This window comes from Syngnathus scovelli, chromosome 4 (assembly GCF_024217435.2).
Source record: "Syngnathus scovelli strain Florida chromosome 4, RoL_Ssco_1.2, whole genome shotgun sequence".
Classification (NCBI taxonomy): Eukaryota; Metazoa; Chordata; class Actinopteri; order Syngnathiformes; family Syngnathidae; genus Syngnathus; species Syngnathus scovelli.
In genome coordinates this window covers 1,676,276-1,696,890 of record NC_090850.1, presented here as the reverse complement: position 1 = coordinate 1,696,890, position 20,615 = coordinate 1,676,276, and the positions used below count along the sequence as shown (strand labels likewise).

At 46.3% G+C, this 20,615-nt stretch overlaps 1 protein-coding gene across 3 annotated transcripts; it reads right to left on the bottom strand.

Annotated features, from left to right (window-relative positions):
- Positions 1-240: 240 nt before the first annotated feature.
- On the bottom strand, positions 241-19,681 carry spg21 (SPG21 abhydrolase domain containing, maspardin). 3 transcript variants are annotated; one of them, XR_007480566.1, is made up of 10 exons: positions 19,524-19,681; positions 17,465-17,527; positions 10,636-10,797; positions 10,273-10,353; positions 9,764-9,909; positions 1,709-1,817; positions 1,534-1,641; positions 1,308-1,448; positions 648-756; positions 241-434 (listed from the first exon to the last, which is right to left on the bottom strand). XR_007480566.1 is itself a non-coding variant. In XM_049717493.1 (9 exons), exons 1-9 carry the CDS (start codon positions 19,554-19,556, stop codon positions 330-332), a joined length of 948 nt encoding a protein of 315 aa, XP_049573450.1. In that variant the 5' UTR covers positions 19,557-19,680; the 3' UTR covers positions 241-329. The 3 variants fall into 3 exon arrangements, 2 of the variants coding, with proteins under 2 accessions (XP_049573450.1, XP_049573451.1); XM_049717493.1 differs by lacking the exon at positions 648-756 and having other exon boundaries at positions 19,524-19,680; XM_049717494.1 differs by lacking the exons at positions 648-756; positions 17,465-17,527 and having other exon boundaries at positions 19,524-19,669.
- Between the last annotated feature and the right edge of the window lie 934 nt (positions 19,682-20,615).

Genomic DNA, 20,615 nt, shown 5'->3' with positions numbered 1-20,615 from the left:
ACATCACGTCAAAAACACAACATGAGTAATGTTCACGTCACTGAGGTGTAGAAGAGAATCCGGTCCATTTTACAAAATAAAAGATTGTTCAGACTCAGGTAAATACAATGGAAATAATGCAAGTTATTTATTCTTTCTTGTGCAGCCTGGTACCAAATGATCCACGGACCGGTACCAGTCCACGGCCTGGGGGTTGGGGACCCCTGAACTAGATGACTGACAATATACATAGACAAAATGTTTTATGATCAATTTCATTTTTAATCAAAAAGGTTCAGTTACATTTTTGCAGCGCTCCAAAATGCTGGTCATTGGTCTTCGTCAGATTCTTAGCATGTTTTCAGGTGGCACTCCTGGACCTCCAGTTCCTCAACACTCACCATACCCAGGTCAATGGCAGCATACCGTGTTCCATGGAACTGATGCAAATGAATCTAAACATCAAAGAATAAGCGGCACTATGGTTATAATCAAAATTATGAAACAGACCAAAAAAACTATGAGGTTTCAGTGGAATACGTGCGTTTCCCACCCACTGTCAATTTGCCATGCCTTCATTAACTTACTGGATATGAAGTGGGTATTGTGGGCTTGGTATATAATTGGTGGGAAAATCTTGTTCACGACTACATAAACATCCTTCTCACCTAGTGCAATGTCGATCTCCTTATTTATTTCTAGAAATGTGACCAAAGAAACATCCAGGGCAATAGATGAGGAAGCACATTCAAGTTATGGAGTGGCCCGGTCAGTCTCCTAACCTCAACCCAATAAAAAACATGATTTAATCAGCTGAATCTTTGTATTTCCAAGCAGAAGCTGAAAACCCAGAATGATGCAGACAATTTCTATAAAAGAGGGGTGACAAAATACCTCCTGAGCTGTACAATAAACCTGGTGGACCAACTAACTGTGCAGGACAAGGTTTGCTACAAACTTAGGTTTTGTTTGGGTATCAGACATTTGCTTTAAGCAAAATTCACATTTTACAACTTTTCTGTTCCAGATGGTTAATTTCTAATTCCTTTTCAAGTGAACAAACTGACAAATTCAGCATAAGAGCCATTAGTCATTTTCCCCTGAAAGTGTTGGGTTTCACAATTACAATTTTTGCTTTGAGAGCAGCAGTAAGTTTGTTGAAGGCCGTGGTTATAATTTGACTTCACTGATTTGCAGATTTGGTCTGCCGCACTGGGGGGTTGTTGTCTTAAAATGACACCCACATTAAAGTTGGGTTTCCAAATAACGAGCAGCAACGACAAATTAACAAGCAACTGTTTGCAAGGCTTTATTTTGCACTACCGTACCTGTATGTAGAGGTTTACATCAGCACTTCGGCAAAGGTATGGGAAGTTTCCACCAGTTTTGAGATGAGCTCGTTTGGCATTTGGAAACAATTTATACATCTCTTCCTTTGCTTCTAAAGAGAGTGCACTCTGATCAAAAACCTAAGTGTAAAAATAAACACCATGACTTATCAGAGCTGCTGTATGAATGAATACTGTATTCATATTCACACGCATTCCCACTTACATCTATAATAGTCACAGCAACCTCCTTTATTTTATGTGGCTCCACATAAGAATTCTGACAGTTTAGCGTTAACCTGGATGCCAGCTCTCTCTGGTTTAGGCTCTCCAGCTACAACACAGAAATTACACATTATTCACTTTCATGAAGGAACAGAATATGAGCATAATTTTCTTACCCTATCAACCATGAAGTCAATCGCACCGGCCATTTCTGGGTCGACTGGTCCTTTAGCAAAGTTCCCGAGAACAATCTTCTTCAACATGAAAGCTGGCATCAACCAAAAACTGAGCAAAGATAATAAAATTAAGTTGTTTTAGGGCATACTCACACCAAGCCATTTAATCCACCCCTGACTTGGCTTAGAGTTCCCCTCCCACTCCTGTCCACCAATCACATTTAAGCAGCCTGCCTAACTTTTGCCCATTTAAATGCGCCACCACTTCATTATATGTCGCATTCTGTTTATTTCTAGTAGGCAAGGTGGCTCTCAGGCGGTATCATTGCTGTGCGCCAATTCTGTCATGCTGCTCCCGTTCTGTCTGTGCTGCAGAGCACGATGTCCCGCTCCCTGAGACACTCAGCTAAGACAAAATAGCTTAAATTTCATTTGAAGTCAACCACCACCACCCTTCCCCCTGCTAACACTTTTATTTTTAAAATAATTTGTTCACGTACATTTGCCTGTGTTAGTACAAAATAGTAAAGTATAAAGTATAGTACTTGTATCAACCTGTGTTCTAGGGCTGTCACTATCAAATATTTTTATAATCAATTAATTGAATAAAACTTTTTGTTGTATTGCAAAACACTTTTTTCCTTGATTACAGTTGATTAACCAATTATTATTGTTTACATGGTGTTGTTTAGTGATGAAAAGAACAACGAAACAATATTAGAGGAATATCATGCGTGAAGGATTGCCCTTTTTAAACTGATTCAGGTACACATTTAGACATTGTTTTCCAAAGTAAAAGCTCATGTGCAAATGGATTATTTTGGTTGAAATCAAAACATGATAAAACTACTAAAATCAGAGAATACAGTTGAGGCTGAAAGTAGAGGATATGTATAATTTTAGGTTACAAAAAAAAAGACTCAACTATTACTCAATTATCAAAATAGTGGTTGATTAAAGTGATCATTGATTACTTGTGGATTAATCACTTAATTTGATATCTCTACATATATTGGCCAGATACTGTGATCCCTCGTTTATCACTGATAATTAGTTCCAAGATAGGAGAAAATCCGCGATGTGAGTCAATTTTTTACGATATCTGCACAAGACTTTTATAGTTATATTTTTAAACACTTGATTGTATTTTCAAACACTTTTTGAATATTTTAAAGTTAAACCGACCTTCAGGAACATTCTTTAGGGCAGGGGTCACCAACACGGTGCCCGCGGGCACCAGGTAGCCCGTGAGGACCCCATGAGTCGCCCGCAGGACTGTTCTAAAATTAGCTCAAATAGCGGCACTTGTCAGTGAGCTGCATCTATTTATTTTACAGTCAAACCTCGGTTTCCGAACGTCCCGGTTCTCGAAAAAATCGTAATTTGAACAAAAAATTCGAGTTTTTTTTTTGCTTCGGTTGTTGAACAAAATTCGGAGGTCGAACCTCACGAGATGAGCCGGGAGGACCCGAGAAAACCCGACCGCGCGGCCCGGATGCCGACTGAATCAGTAGTTATTGTATTTTCGTTACTTTGAGGATTGTATTAGCCCCTAATCATGCCTCCAAAGAAAGCAAGTGGGAGCAGAAAAGCCGTCCTAAAACACAAAGACGCTCTTAAAGCAATGCGACACTGAGCGCCCGGCGCGCTGCAGTTGCGCGATCGGACCAAATAAAGCTCCCCGCGCACTGAAGTCCACTTAAATTTTAGAAAGTACATCAGGACTTTAAAAATATTTTCTAAATTTCAGCGATGGCTCTGTCACAATAATGCGACCAGCGCTGTGCAGTTGCGCGGTCGGCGACGCGCTACGGTTGCGCGTTCGGTGGTGCGCTGCAGTTGCGCGATCGGAGAAAAATGCGCAAATGAAAAAAATGTTTAAAAAAAAAAAGGGGGGTTTTTTAGTCTTGGAACGGACTAAAATTTTTTCTATTATTTGTAATGGGAAAAATGGATTCGGAATTCGACCGATTTGCTTCTCGAACCGCCTTCTGGAACGGATTGTGGTCGAAAACCAAGGTTTGACTTTATTTTTGCTATTCTTGTTAAAATCACATACATGAGAACTGGAAATGACAATAATAACAAAGTGAAAGCTAAATTGAGTAGGTGTATTCGGCCATCCGTGGACGAGTGGGGGGGTGCTACCGGCGTGGAGGGGCAGGGGCGGGGCAATGACATACCAGCTCTGCCGAACCCCTGAAGCCAACTCACCAAACCCCTGGTTCAGAACCACTGCTTTACACAAATGATAGTATTTAGGTACGTACTCTACGTTTACGTACAGCCCTCCGATTGTTTTTTTTCCCCAATCTACGTAAAAAGTAATGTCCTCTGATTGGTTCATCGGGTCTACATATTATGCCTGTATATTACGGAAGCCGTACAAAAAAACATTACAAATTTTGGAATTCGGTCCACACAAAAGGCGCACCTTATTAAAAGGTGCACCTTCGTTTTTTGAAAAAAATAAAGGCTTTTAAGTGCGCCTTGTGGTGTGGAAAATACGATATATAAAAAGGTCATAAATGGGCATCAAGCCCAGCAGTGTGAACGTAGCCTGAGACTGCTGTGGACTTGTTTTGACGATAGAATTGTTGTGTTGTTTTTTTATTGTGCAGTGTGGCAGTGATCATGATTAACTGGCAGACGAGAGGTTGCACTTATAGAATATATGCTTTGCACAAGCATGTGCCCCAGTGTAACAGTGCTAGTCATTATATATTGTATATTATGCAGATATACCGTAATTTCCGGACTACAAGCCACGACTTTTTTCCAAAATTTTGGACCCTGCGGCTTATAGTCAGGTGCGGCTTATATAAGATTTTTTTCGTGATTTTTGTGATCACTTTTACTCTTAACACTTTTATATAAAGTAAAAGCTACAAAACAAACTGACAAATAACTCGTTTTCAAATCAGACGAGTAAAAACTGGTCAAATATTTAAAAAGATATTATTAAAAGTGAAGACAATTTGCAATTCTAGTAATGACACACGAATTTGATGCACAATTTGTCTTCGCGGGCCACATAGAATGATGTCGCAGGCCGTATCTGGCCCCCGGGCCTTGAGTTTGACACCTGTGCTCTAAACCCTTTCTCTCACTCTGCCATGTCACTCAGAGATTACACAAAGCAGTGACGCTGTTTGGACCATCTGCATTGTATTAAAACCCAAACAATCAGCATTTAAATTCAATTCTTCTGACATTTTGCTCACCAAAAACAAGTTGTAATGAATGTGGACTTTTAATGCATTTTATTCAGAAGGTTACTTTGACCCCTCCGTGAGTCGTCACCTTATCGTGGTGGAGGGGTTTGTGTGCCCCTATGATCCTAGGAGCCATGTTGTCGGGGGCTTCATGCCCCTGGTAGGGTCACCCATGGCAAACGGGTCCTAGGTGAGGGGCCAGACAAAGCACGGCTCACAGAAGCCCCTTATGATGAGTGATATAAATGGACTTAGTTTTCCCTCGCCCGGACGCGGGTCACCGGGGCCTCCCTCTGGAGCCAGGCCTGGAGGCGGGGCTCGAGCGTCTGGTGGCCGGGCCTTCGCCCATAGGGCCCGGCCGAGCATAGCCCGAAAAGGAAACGTGGGTCCCCCTTCCCATGGGCTCACCACCTGTGGGAGGGGCCGAAGGGGTCGGGTGCAATGTGAGCTGGGCGGCAGCCAAAGGCAGGGACCTTGGCGGTCTGATCCCCGGCTGCAGAAGCTGGCTCTTGGGACATGGAATGTCACCTCTCTGGCAGGAAAGGAGCCCGAGCTGGTGTGCGAGGAAGAACAATTCCGACTAGATATAGTCAGACTAGCCTCCACGCACGGTTTGGGCTCCGGTACAAGCCCTCTCGACAGGGGCTGGACTCTCTTCCACTCTGGAGTTGCCCACGGTGAGAGGCGTCGAGCAGGTGTGGGTATACTTATTGCCCCCCGGCTGGGCGCCTGCACATTGGGGTTCACCCCGGTGAACGAGAGGGTAGCCTCCCTCCGCCTTCGGGTGGAGGGACGGGTCCTGACTGTTGTTTGTGTCTATGCACCAAACGGCAGCTCAGAGTACCCACCCTTCTTGGGGTCCCTGGAGGAAGTGCTGGAGAGCGCTCCTTCTGGGGACTCCATCGTTCTACTGGGTGACTTCAATGCTCACGTGGGCAATGACAGTGAGACCTGGAAGGGCGTGATTGGGAGGAACGCCCCCCCCGATCTGAACCGGAGCGGTGTTCTATTGTTGGACTTCTGTGCTCGACACGGATTTTCAATAATGAACACCATGTTCAATCATAAGGGTGTCCATGTGTGCACTTGGCACCAGGACACCCTAGGCCGCAGTTTGATGATCGACTTTGTAGTCGTGTCATCGGATTTGCGGCCGCATGTTTTGGACACTCGGGTGAAGAAAGGGGCAGAGCTGTCAACTGATCACCACCTGGTGGTGGGTTGGCTCCGATGGTGGGGGAAGATGCCGGTCCGACCTGGCAGACCCAAACGCTCTGTGAGGGTCTGCTGGGAACGTCTGGCAGAACCTCCTGTCAGGAAGAGCTTCAACTCCCACCTCCGGCAGAGCTTTTCCCACGTCCCGGGGGAGGTGGCGGACATTGAGTCTGAGTGGACCATGTTCCGCGCCTCCATTGTTGAGGCGGCCGACCGGAGCTGTGGCCGTAAGGTCGTTGGTGCCTGTCGTGGCGGCACTCCCCGAACCCGCTGGTGGACACCGGCGGTAAGGGATGCCGTCAAGCTGAAGAAGGAGACCTATCGGGCCGTTTTGGCCTGCGGGACTTCGGAGGCAGCTGACAGGTACCAGATGGCCAAGCGGAACGCGGCTTCGGCAGTTGCTGAGGCAAAAACCCGGGCGTGGGAGGAGTTTGGTGAGGCCATGGAGAATGACTTTCGGACGGCTTCGAGGAAATTCTGGTCCACCATCCGGCGTCTCAGGAGGGGGAAGCAGTGCAACGTCAACACTGTTTACAGTGGGGATGGCGTGCTGCTGACCTCGACTCGGGACGTCGTGAGTCGGTGAGGAGAATACTTCGAAGACCTCCTCAATTCCACCTTCACGCCTTCCATTGAGGAAGCAGGGCCTGGAGACTCTGAGGCGGATTCTCCAATCTCTGGGGTCGAAGTCACTGAGGTAGTTAAAAAACTCCTCGGTGGCAAGGCCCCGGGGGTGGATGAGATCCGCCCCGAGCTCTTAAAGGCTCTGGATGTTGTGGGGCTGTCATGGCTGACACGCCTCTATAATGTTGCGTGGACATCGGGGACAGTGCCTCTGGATTGGCAGACTGGGGTGGTGGTTCCCCTCTTTAAGAAGGGAGACCGGAGGGTGTGTTCCAATTACAGGGGAATCACACTCCTCAGCCTCCCTGGTAAGGTCTATTCAGGGGTGCTGGAGAGGAGGGTCCGTCGGGAGGTCGAACCTCGGATTCAGGAGGAGCAGTGTGGCTTTCGTCCTGGCCGTGGAACAGTGGACCAGCTCTACACCCTCGGCAGGATCCTCGAGGGTGCATGGGAGTTCGCCCAACCAGTCCACATGTATTTTTTGGATTTGGAGAAGGCGTTCGACCGTGTCCCTCGGGAGGTTCTGTGGAGGGTGCTTCGGGAGTACGGGGTGCCGAGCCAACTGATAAGGGCGGTTCGGTCCCTGTATCACCGATGCCAGAGTCTGGTCCACATTTCCGGCAGTAAGTCGGATTCGTTCCCAGTGAGGGTTGGACTCCGCCAAGGCTGCCCTTTGTCACCGATTCTGTTCATAATTTTTATGGACAGAATTTCTAGGCGCAGCCAAGGCGTTGAGGGGGTCCGGTTTGGGGACCTCAGCATCGAGTCTCTGCTTTTTGCAGATGACGTGGTGCTGTTGGCTTCTTCAGGCCGTGATCTCCAGCTCTCTCTGGAACGGTTCGCAGCCGAGTGTGAAGCGGTCGGGATGAGGGTCAGTACCTCCAAATCCGAGTCCATGGTCCTCGATCGGAAAAGGGTGGAATGCCCTCTCCGGATCGGGGATGAGATCCTGCCCCAAGTGGAGGAGTTCAAGTATCTTGGAGTCTTGTTCACGAGTGAGGGGAGGATGGAGCGCGAGATCGACAGGCGGATCGGTGCAGCGTCGGCAGTAATGCGGACCCTGTACCGTTGTGGTGAAGAGAGAGCTGAGCCAAAAGGCAAAGCTCTCAATTTACCGGTCGATTTACGCTCCTACCCTCACCTATGGTCACGAGCTATAGGTCGTGACCGAAAGAACGAGATCCCGGATACAAGCGGCCGAAATGAGTTTTCTCCGCAGGGTGTCCGGGCTCTCCCTTAGAGATAGGGTGAGAAGCTCGGTCATCCGGGAGAGACTTGGAGTCGCTACTCCTCCACGTTGAGAGGAGCCAGATGAGGTGGCTCGGGCATCTTATCAGGATGCCTCCTGGACGCCTCCCTGGGGAGGTGTTCCGGGCATGTCCCACCGGTAGGAGACCCCGGGGACGACCCAGGATGCGCTGGAGAGACTATGTCTCTCAGCTGGCCTGGGAACGCCTTGGGATCCCCCGGGATGAGCTGGATGAAGTGGCTGGGGAGAGGGAAGTCTGGGAGTCTCTCCTAAAGCTGCTGCCCCCGCGACCCGACCCCAGATAAGCGGAAGAAGATGGATGGATGGATGGAGGTTACTTTGAACCTTAAACGGCGGCGCGGCGTACTTATGGATTTTTACGGCCTACGGCCTCCAGGGGGCGCTCTAGCAGGAAGCAAGAGCGAGACAGGCGAAGAAGAGATAATGCGCCAAAGAAGACGTGCTAGTTTGTGTTTACATTTCGCGCATCACGCAGAACGCGATCAAGTCGGACATTACTGAAAGGAAGCCTTTATACACAAACCGTCATCATGGGGACATATGATGACGCTTTTAAGCCAAAGGCAGTCGATGTTGATGACATTATCTTGTGTCTACTCTGGAGCGTACTTATGGATTTTTACAGCCTCCGGTCTCCAGGGGGCGCTCTAGCAGGAAGCAAGAGCGAGACAGACGAAGAAGAGATAATGCGCCGAAGAAGACGTGATCGTCTCGCGCATCACGTACACACCCGCATTCACACAAAGACAGGAAGCTTTTATACACAAACCGTCATTATGGTGGACAAAAGAAATGCATATGATGCCGCTTTTAAGATATAGGTGTCGCTCGCTAATTTAATGTAATTTAGCGCTTCATGCATGAATAAGATTAGCATGAACAGACCCTCTTCACACTCGAAGAAATGCATAAAACCGACGACGAAAGAGAGACTGAGAAAGTGTGAGGCGAAGGATATCTAACGCTATTCCAATCGGACACTAAGGAGGAAGACTTTGATGGTTTCAGTGCACAGGAGGAAGATGAAGACGGCTCTTGTTTTACTTTTACTGGTATGTTTTTTTTTAACCAGCCCTGTTAGTGCTGTGCTACCGTGTTGCTGCTGTGTTGCTGCTGTTTTACCGCCGCGTCTCAGTGACTGTGCTGTGTTACTTCCGTGTTGCTGCGGTATTACTGCCGCGTCACAGGCAGTGTTTGGAAAGAAATGTTAAGGTATGTTATTAAAGCTTTAAAAAAACTTTCTGTGTCCAGTCTTTCTTTGCTAATAACTCGCGTGCACACTTCCGCGTTGCTGCGGTACTACTGCTGCGTCACAGGCAATGTTTAGAAAGACATGTTCAAGTATGTTATTAAAACGTTAAAAAGGCTTTCTATGTACTGTCTTTCTTTGTAAAAAACTCGTGTGCACGTGCGGCTTATAGTCCGGTGAGCCTTATGTAAGAAAAAAACTGAAATATCTCTGAATTTTAGCTGGTGCGGCTTATAATCCGGTGCGGTTTATAGTCCGGCAATTACGGTAATCAATAATGTGCAATACTGCAATTGTATGACACATCCACATTGCAAGCACTTGTTTGTGCAATCATGTCATGGCTTGGTAAGTGTTTTCATTTTGAGCACTCTCACAGGCCAACTTTAAATGTCAGGTGGCCTCAGACAATGCACGGACTGCCGAGTGTGAGTACGCCCTTACTCACGTTATATTATTAATAATAAAAAAATAGGGAAAACCTGTTCGCTGTCCATGTCTGGTTAAAGATGGAGGTATCACTGAATGAATTACACAGTATCAAAGAGTGCACCCTGGGGGACTTGCAAGTGAACTCTGCAAACTTCTGGGCCAGGAAGCCACCCAAGGATGCACCAAAAAGATGAACCTTGAACATGGCAAGACAGGAAAATCATTAGAAAGACTAAAAGGACAGGTGCACACGTGGGTGGGAAACCAAACAAACAAACAAACAAACAAACAAACAAACAAACAAACAAACAAACAAACAAACAAACAGTATTTATTTCAAAATCAGTGCTTTCTAAAGTGGCTATTTATAGCAATTTACTTGGGTGTTCAATGTGACAACTGATGTGTATGCAGGTATTTCAAAGAAACAATAATGGAAAAATAGAAAACGACAAAGTTCACAAATCTGTAAATGTGAAAAGGGTGAATGACAATATACACGTTGAGAGATGAAGTACATAACAGGCAAAACATAAGTGTAAAAAAAACAAACGCTTACTTTATCTAACTGCAAGTGATCGAGAAGCTTCCTAAATCCATCACAGAACTCCATGAGATCCCAGTACACTGGATACTGAAGCTGAAACAAACAAAATACTAGTACCGTCTTCAGAAATAAACAGTACAGGGGCAATCTGAACCTGGGCAATCAAAAGAACAGGCTACAATTATTATTATTATTGATATGACTAAGAAAGAACCAGCTGTCATTCCAGGAATCATTCCAGTTCAAGCAGAGTATTGATATGTGCATCCACTGACGAGTGAAAGAGAAAAAACTGCACTCCCAACATGCGCCTAGAGCGTAAGTAAGCGCTGTGCTTTTCCAGGTCTGTTCCACGCCAATATCTGTTGAACTCACAGATATTACTCTGTAGCCCCAGCCTGTCAAAGCCAACATCTGCTGGAAGAACACTTCTGCAGTTCCACTGACAGGCGGAAGGAACATGATAGGGCACCTGATGCTCTTCGGGCCTGCATCATACAAGGACCACACTTTGCTGTCATCATCATCAACAATAATCTAGAAAGGGGGAAATGAGAACATGTATACAATTTAAATAATAAAAAAAAAAATCCACCATACATTACGTTTGAATGTACTATGTGCATGTACATGCTTAACATAAACGCAAAAAAATATTTTGCATCATCACTGTTGAGGAAAGAAAACGTACAATTATACCAGTAACCAGTATAGCAGAGGACATGACCCATGAATGCGGAAAGTTTGTGTGACTGAATACTGATGAAAAAGTATTTATACTCTTCTACATGAAAAGCATTTTGAAAGCATTATCCTTATAATTACCAGTAGTATTCCAGTATCAGGGTGATACCAAGTCCATAAAATTGAAAATATTTCAACTTTTGTAATTTTCAGAATATAAAGTGGGAATGAGTAGAGAAGTACACACAAATCTTTGGTGACAAAGTTTTTTCCGACATTATGCTTTTCATAGACTGTGCTTTTTTGGTTGGGCTGGATGAGGGCGCTCTAAATTTCACCGTTGGCCGTTACTCATCAACTGGGTGGGCTTAAGAAAAATGGCACCAAAAAGAAACTCATATTTTGCAGGTTACAAACTTCAAGTTGTAAAATATGCAGCTGAAAACAGTAATCGAGCAGCACAAAGAAAGTTTGGAGAACCGTGATGTACCAATGGATTACTATTTCAAGTGACGTCAGTGGCACGGCGCGGCGGTTGTTTACATAAAGGACAAACGTACCCACGTAAGGACTACCGGCATCATTAGCGGTGATCATTTCTAAGTGACACGGAGGACAAAGAATTTGAAGGAATTAAGGATTTGGAGTGACATAGAAGGTTTGAAAAACTATTATGGCTTTTACGCACGCCCGGTCCTACTCTACTGAGTCGGGGGCCGGCGCTCGGCCGAGTGGCTGTCCGCGAACGGTGCATGGGGCTCGGACATGGCCATTACGCACGCCCGGTCCTATGCCATGGAGCTCTCGTGTCTGGAAGTCCACGCCGCCACACGCTTGGAAGTTTGTTTTGTTTAATAAAGAGCCGTTTACTAAACCCACGTCTATCCTTGTACTTTGTTAACGCTACAATATAGTTATATACTAGATCTGTGGAATAAAGACGAGGCTGACGTCAGGGCGCACGCGCGGCGATGTTGCCAAAGGACGAGGAATTTGATCGATGCATTTAATGGATTTAAAGTGCACGGATGGTTTGATAATATTATTGCTTATACGTATTATAGTTACTTGAAATATAGTTTATCTATCGTTATATGAGCCTGTGGAATATTTTGAAGTGCAAGCGCCCTCAGCTTTGTTGACAAAGAACGATCGATGGATTTAATGAATTGGAGTGACACCGATGATTTTATAAACGTGTTATTCATATAATTGTTTTCTTTAATAACTCTATATGTTACATCAGGCCCATTCTCAGCTCCTCGTTTGTGTTTGTCACGTTAGCATACCTATCGTTTAGCCTGTTGCTATCGTATCGAACGATCAATGGATTTAATGAATTGGAGTGACACCGATGATTTTATAAACATGTTATTCATGTAATAGTTGTCCTTAATCACTCTATATGTTACGTCAGGCCCGTTCTCAGCTCTTTGTTTGTGTTTGTCACGTTAGCATACCTATCGTTTAGCCTGTTGTTGCTATCGTTTAGCCTGTTGTTGCTCGTTCATGACTGTTTTTGGTGTAGGATTTTGTCGAATAAATTGCACCCCAAAATGCGACTTATACGCCGGAGCGACTTATATATGTTTTTTTTTCACTTTTTGGGGCATTTTATGGCTGGTGTGACTTATACTCCAGAGCGACTTATAGTCCGGAAAATACGGTATGTCTTATCACCGTGGGATAGTGGGAAACGTAATTGCGATCTCTTTGTATGTCTTGGCATGTGAGGAAATTGACAACAAAGCAGACTTTGACTTTGAAAACCGATTCCATCCATCCATCCATCTTCTTCCGCTTATCCGGGATCGGGTTGCGGGGGCAGCAGCTTCAGGAGGGACTCCCAGACTTCCCTCTCCCCAGCCACTTCATCCAGCTCAACCCGGGGGATCCCAAGGCGTTCCCAGGCCAGCTGAGAGACAGTCTCTCCAGCGTGTCCTGGGTCGTGCCCGGGGTCTCCTACCGGTGGGACATGCCCGGAACATGCGTACAGGAGGCATCCTGATGAGATGCGCGAGCCACCTCATCTGGCTCCTCTCAACGTGGAGGAGTAGCGACTCTACTCCGAGTCTCTCCCGGATGACCGAGCTTCTCACCCTTTCTCTAAGGGAGAGCCCGGACATCCTGCGGAGAAAACTCATTTCGGCCTCTTGTATCCGGGATCTCGTTCTTTCGGTCACGACCCATAGCTCGTGACCATAGGTGAGGGTAGGAGCGTAAATCGACCGGTAAATTGAGAGCTTTGCCTTTTGGCTCAGCTCTCTCTTTACCACGACGGACCGGTACAGAGTCCGCATTACTGCCGACGCTGCACCGATCCGCCTGTAGATCTCACGCTCCATCCTCCCCTCACTCGTGAACAAGACCCCAAGATACTTGAACTCCTCCACTTGGGGCAGGATCTCATCCCCGATCCTGAGAGGGCATTCCACCCTTTTCCGACCGAGGACCATGGACTCGGATTTGGAGGTGCTGACCCTCATCCTGACCGCTTCACACTCGGTTGCGAACCGCTCCAGTGAGAGCTGGAGATCACGGCCTGAAGAAGCCAACAGCACCACATCGTCAGCAAAAAGCAGAGACGCGATGCTGAGGTCCTCAAACCGGACACCCTCAACGCCTCGGCTGCGCCTAGAAACTCTGTCCATAAAAATTATGAACAGAATCGGTGACAAAAGGCAGCCTTGGCGGAGTCTGTTACGGTTTTTCAGATTATCCTTATCGTATGATTATGTTGGAATGCAACCGGTAATAAATAACCTACCTTGTTCCATCCTCCGCAAGGTCGTAAAACATCCCCTGATATGTTTTGACTAGAGCACAAGGACTTCCTATTCAGCCTACTCTTCCCCCCCACTCTGTTTCTCTTAATAAATATGTCCTTGCAGTTGGGAGAGTTTAGACCTCCATTCAAACATCGCTGCACGCACAGCGACGAATGGACTCTCCACCTGCAGGTGTCTAAAAGGACTTGTCTCCGGTGTGGTTCTTGCAAAATAAGTTGGAGTGAGCGAATCTCTAACAGAGTCCAACCCTCACTGGGAACGAATCCGACTTACTGCCGGAAATGCGGACCAAACTCTGGCATCGGTGATACAGGGACCGAACCGCCCTTATTAGTTGGCTCGGAACCCCGTACTCCCGAAGCACCCTCCACAGAACCTTCAGAGGGACACGGTCGAACGCCTTCTCCAAGTTCACAAAACGCATGTGGACTGGTTGGGCGAACTCCCGTGCACCCTCAAGGATCCTGCTGAGGGTGTAGAGCTGGTCCACTGTTCCACAGCCAGGACGATAGCCACACTGCTCCTCCTGAATCCGAGGATTGACCTCCCGACGGACCCTCCTCTCCAGCACCCCTGAATAGACCTTACCAGGGAGGCTGAGGAGTGTGATTCCCCTGTTTTTGGAACACACCCTCCAGTCCCCCTTCTTAAAGAGGGGAACCACCACCCCAGTCTGCCAATCCAGAGGTACTGTCCCTGATGTCCACGCAATGTTGTAGAGGCGTGTCAGCCATGACCGCCCCACAACTTCCAGAGCCTTTAAGAACTCCGTGCGGATCTCATCCACCCCCGGGGCCTTGCCACCAAGGAGTTTTTTAACTACCTCATTGACTTCGACCCCAGAGATTGGAGAGTCCGCCTCGGAGTCCGCAGGCCCTGCTCCCACAATGGAAGGCGTGTAGGTGGAATTGAGGAGGTCTTCGAAGTATTCTCCCCACCGACTCACGATGTCCCGAGTTGAGGTCAGCAGCACGCCATCCCCACTGTAAACAGTGTTGACGTTGCACTGCTTCCCCCTCCTGAGACGCCGGATGGTGGACCAGAATTTCCTCGAAGCCGTCCAGAAGTCATTCTCCATGGCCTCGCCAAACACCTCCCACGCCAGGGTTTTTGCCTCAGCAACCGCCGAAGCTGTGTTCCGCTTGGCCATCCGGTACCTGTCAGCTGCCTCCGGAGTCCCGCAGGCCAAAACGGCCCGATAGGACTCCTTCTTCAGCTTGACGGCATCCCTTACCGCCGGTGTCCACCAGCGGGTTCGGGGATTGCCGCCACGACAGGCACCAACGACCTTACGGCCACAGTTCCGGTCGGCCGCCTCAACAATGAAAGCGCGGAACATGGTCCACTCGGACTCAATGTCACCCGCCTCCCCAGGGACGTGGGAAAAGCTCTGCCGGAGGTGTGAGTTGAAGCTCTTCCTGACAGGGGATTCTGCCAGACGTTCCCAGCAGAACCTCACAGAGCGTTTGGGTCTGCCAGGTCGGACCGGCATCTTTCCCCACCATCGGAGCCAACCCCCCACCAGGTGGTGATCAGTTGACAGCTCCGCCCCTCTCTTCACCCGAGCATCCAAAACATGCGGCCGCAAATCCAATGACACGACTACAAAGTCGATCATCGAACTGCGGCCTAGGGTGTCCTGGTGCCAAGTGCACACATGGACACCCTTATGTTTTAACATGGTGTTCATTATAAAAAATCCGTGTCGAGCACAGAAGTCCAATAATAGAACACCGCTCCGGTTCAGATCGAAGGGCCGTTCCTCCCAGTCACGCCCTTCCAGGTCTCACTGTCATTGCCCACGTGAGCTTTGCAGTCACCCAGTAGAACGATGGAGTCCCCAGAAGGAGCGCTCTCCAGCACTTCCTCCAGGGACTCCAAAAAGGGTGGGTACTCTGAGCTGCCGTTTGGTGCATAGACACAAACAACAGTCAGGACCCGTCCCCCAGCCCGAAGGCGGAGGGAGGATACCCTCTCGTTCACCGGGGTGAACCCCAATGTGCAGGCGCCCAGCCGGGGGGCAATAAGTATACCCACACCAGCTCGACGCCTCTCACCGTGGGCAACTCCAGAGTGGAAGAGAGTCCAGCCCCTCTCGAGAGGGCTTGTACCGTAACCCAAACTGTGTGTGGAGCTAAGTCCGACTATGTCTCGTCTGAACTTTTCTGCCTCGCCCACCAGCTTGGGCTCCTTTCCAGCCAGAGAGGTGACATTCCATGTCCCAAGAGCCAGCTTCTGCAGCCGGGGATAAGACCGCCAAGGTCCCTGCCTTTGGCTGCCGCCCAGCTTGCACTGCACCCGACCCCTTTAGCCCCTCCCACAGGTGGTGAGCCCATGGGAAGGGGGACCCACGTTTCCTTTTCGGGCTGTGCCCCTATGGGCGAAGGCCAGGCCACCAGACGCCACCAGACGTTCACCTTCGAGCCCCGCCTCCAGGCCTGGCTCCAGAGGGGGGGCCCCGGTGACCCGTGTTAGGGTTTTTCAAATTATCCTTATCATATGATTATGTTGGAATGCAACCGGTAATAAATAACCTACCTTGTCTCATCCTACACAAGGTCGTAAAACATCCCCTGTTTTGACTAGAGCACAAGGGTTTCCTATTCAGTCTACTCTTACCCCCACTCTTTCTCTTAATAAATATGCCTTTGCAGTTGGGAGAGGCTCCAGATTTCATTCCTGTAGCGAGTGAGCTCTCCACCTGCAGGTGTCTAAAAGAACTTGCCTGTCTCCCGTGTGGTTCTTGCAAAATAAGTTGGAGTGAGCAAATCTCTAACAACCCGCGTCTGGGCGAGGGAAAACTAGATCCAATTTTCTTAATCGTCATAAGGGGTTTTGTGAGCCGTGCTTTGTCTGGCCCCTCACTTAGGACCCGTTTGCCATGGGTGACCCTGCCAGGGGCATGAAGCCCCCGGCAACATGGCTCCTAGGATCATAGGGGCACGCAAACCCCTCCACCACGAAAAGGTGACGACTCACGGAGGGGTGAAAACCGATTCCAACAAGATTAATTTCTGACAGCCATATTTGCGCGAAAAATTAGAAAGCCGTTTGGCCCAGAGAGAATCTCTCTTCAGCTTTAGGATGCCACTGATGGATGCTGGATGATATTTTGTGCAACATTGCAAAAACATGGGAAAATGGCTTTGATTTTACCCTTGTTTACAATGTAAAGTGGGACCCTGGTTAAAGTAATTCATTTTAAACTTAAACCTTTGTGGAGTTGTTGCGAGTATTATGACTGCTTGTTTGCGACTGGCAGCTCTGTATGTGTCACGTGTATGCAGACTGAACATTCGCGTGAAGAAGCATTCTGGTAGGAAAGCAGGAGCGAGCATAAGTAGTAAGAGTTTGAGTAACTAGGATGGGAACGAACGAGACAATATTGAGTCGAGTGTAAGAAGCAAGAGAAAAAAAGAGTGCCAAATTAACCTGTGTCGTGTGAGTGTGTGTGCGTGCGTTGTTGGGCCGCTGGGCCCCCTGATGACGACGTGCGATGACTGCGACCCCGTAGGCAACTCTGACATTGGCAAAACATCTCCCTTGCATTCCCTGCTCAGCCACTGCCGTGACCAGTTCTCAGTTTACTTCTTACTTTGTTTCCTTATTTAACAAAGGTTATTTGGAAGTTTTCATCAGTGTCTGCTTCTGGGTCTTACCAACCTCACTAATTACAGTTTGGTCAATAAATCATATAAGCATTCAGAATTTGGAACACACTGTATACGTACTCTTTTTAGAGGAACTGTGCTTCTGAACCAGTTATAGTCTGGAGAATCTTTGATTTCTTCCATCTGTTGAACACATTCAGAGATGGGAAAACTTAAGAACAATGAATTGCAAAAATAAAAGGAAATCGAGAACGATACTATTGTTTTGAAGCAAATCTTTCTTTGTGATCATCAAATATGATTAGCTTAATGACAAGTGGACATCGTCTTGTGTAATTGTCTGAAAAAACATGGAATGAGCATTTCAAACGCCTATAATAATCTTCCATAGCCAATAAAATGACTATTCTAGAGCCAAAAAGCTACTCTACGTAAAATGTTACATTTGCACAATTTGAGTTGCGCTTTTACAGCAAGAGAAACTAAAATGTCATGGTAGGGCTGGACTATTTATAAAAATTTAATTGATACTATCATTTTGAAGTCTATGTTTTTAAAATGTTATAATCGAACAAAAACAATTAATGTGCAGAATGCCGCATTCCATTTACAAGTTCTTGACGTGAAAGTACCCTGAATGCACCCTGTTGCTAGCATCGCATGCGTGTAAGCGCAAGTGATTCTCCCATCCTTAAGCGTCCTTTAAGTTATTTAATGACACCTTAGTTGTACTTTACTGTAAAACTTGGAAAGCAACAGCAATGTGTACATATTCTGTTAGGTTAGACAATCTCATGTAAATTTTAATGTTTATACTATGTTTGCAATTCTTTTCATTAGTTTATATAAACATAACTGCTCAATCAGAACACGAATACAACACACAGAACTGTATAAACACACACACATAGACACACACACACACACACACACACACACACACACACACACACGCACGCACACACAGATACCAAATGGTCATGTGACATTTGCCCGCCTTTCCAGACAGTATAAAACAAGCTGACCTGGAGAAGGAAGTTGTTGTTTCATGTGCCGCTGGGCCATTGTGTACTGGCTGCCATTAAACAACCCAAGATCTTGCCAATAAAGAACCAACTCCACATCGTTGTTTTTCCTCGCTCAACATCGGACATCGCTCACAACACGCAACAAACTTTACACTCAACAAAAATAATTACACACATTGTGTTTATTAATATTTTTAATTTCATGAACTCTGTATCTGGCATTAACTGGAACTCTGTCTATCATCCATCCGTCCGTCCGTCCATCCATCCACAATATATAAGTAGCACCGGAGTACAAGTCGCATTTTTGGGGGAACTTTCTTTGACAAAATCCAACACCAGGAACAGACATGAATAGGCAACAACAGGCTAAATGAGAACGTGCCTGGCGTAACATATTCATAACTATATCATAAATAAGTTGACATCGTTTCTAATTTGCAGATCTCTGTTTTTCGCGGGTGGTTTTGGAATACATCTCCGGCGAAAAACGAGGGATCACTATACACACTACACACACACACACACACACACACACACAACACACACGCGCACACACACACACACACACACACACACACACACACACACACACACACACATTTTAGTTTCCATCTAAGGAATATAAACGTATCAGCGTATCTTTAGTATTGACAGATTTTATTGTGTTTAATAAACTAAAGGTGAGGAATGTCAGAGTGGTCCTAAGACCTAAGACCTAATGTATTTCTGCATGCAACCCTTTGGGGAAAAACTAGTTTTTCTGTATGCAATCCTCTGTGAAAAAAGTTTGACTAACTCCACCTTTAATTACTAAAATGCAAACAACTGAGGAGTAAGGCATGATTGCAATGTGTATTTATTATTTACTTTTTTACTTACATTTAATGAAATGCCGTAAATATGAAATGTTCTCTTTTGTTAATTGTATTCATGATGTAAGTATGTTCCCGTTAAACAATAATATAGTTGTTATTTACTGGCACAACGTTTTTTATCTCAATAATTTGGCGAATTATACGAAAAATACTCAACTCGTGTACGTCATGTATTGGCTAGCTTACGGTATTGCAGCGTTAACCTTTCAACCAACCATTCGCTTGTGACATGCAACAAATTACATGGGTATGAAAATACTTATGCTTGTTTACCGTTTGGTTGCGGGTGTTCACTAATACGTCCATCTCAGTTTAGTCGCTCGCGCCATCACATGACATGACATGAGTTTGCCAGCTTTCACCATCACTTCCGCAAACAACTATTTCTTCATCGTCTTAGAGGTGAATGGCGGTTAGCAACCAGGATCCTGCCGCATTACCGCCACTTATCGGACTGAATTGTAAGTGAGCAGATTAGAGGGGATGATCTTATTTAAATTTTGTTTTGTAATATTTATCAAATTTCTCCACACATACCACTGATGGACTGTTATATACGTCGTTATATAATGGAAGGTTCTCGCAAAAGAAAGCCTGTTTTTGACGTGCTTGAGAAATATTGCGCTCGTGCAAGTGAGTGCGAAGACGTTTCCTATAAACAACAGGGAAGGGTGGAGAGGAGGGACCTGCGCGTGTGCTGTATTAAAAAACGAACAAATAGGCTCTGGTTTCTAAGCTGTCGGAAAAATCGTCTGTCATGCCTTTAAAAGGCCTCCACTTTTCCAAATTCAGCATACATTTTGCATTTTGTCCTCTTACGCAGTTAAGAGAAAAACATACCAGGTAAGATCAAAATAAATATCAAATTAATAATACAAAATAAATAAATAATATCTTACAATAATAAAAAAAAATCTCTGTATTATTGCAATGTTTGTTGCATGCTTATGTCTTCTGTATTTATCAACTGGCAAAATTAAATGTGCAAACTGTTAGGCTACGGATTTTAGTTATTGATCTGACTCCAAATTGCGATCAACACCGGTATATGTATAAATCGGTTTTAGTTAGCTTATGGGCTTATAAATATAAATTGACGCTCGAAACAACGAAAAGGAAGCTGTTGCTCTTAAAAATATAATTTAAATTTGCCGCACAGACGAGTTTGACTGCACCGAGCCGCCAGCCGGAAGTGACTCCTCATAACGTCTCAAGTTGTACGCGTTTAGCTTCAGTGAATGTAAACAAAAAGAGAAGAGGGGCCAGCGCGGAGACGTCGGGCCAGGTTTGCGGCCAACCCAGCTCGCCTCGCCGTGCCTTCCATTATCCTGGCGTACGTTCGTTCGCGGGACGACAAGATGGGTT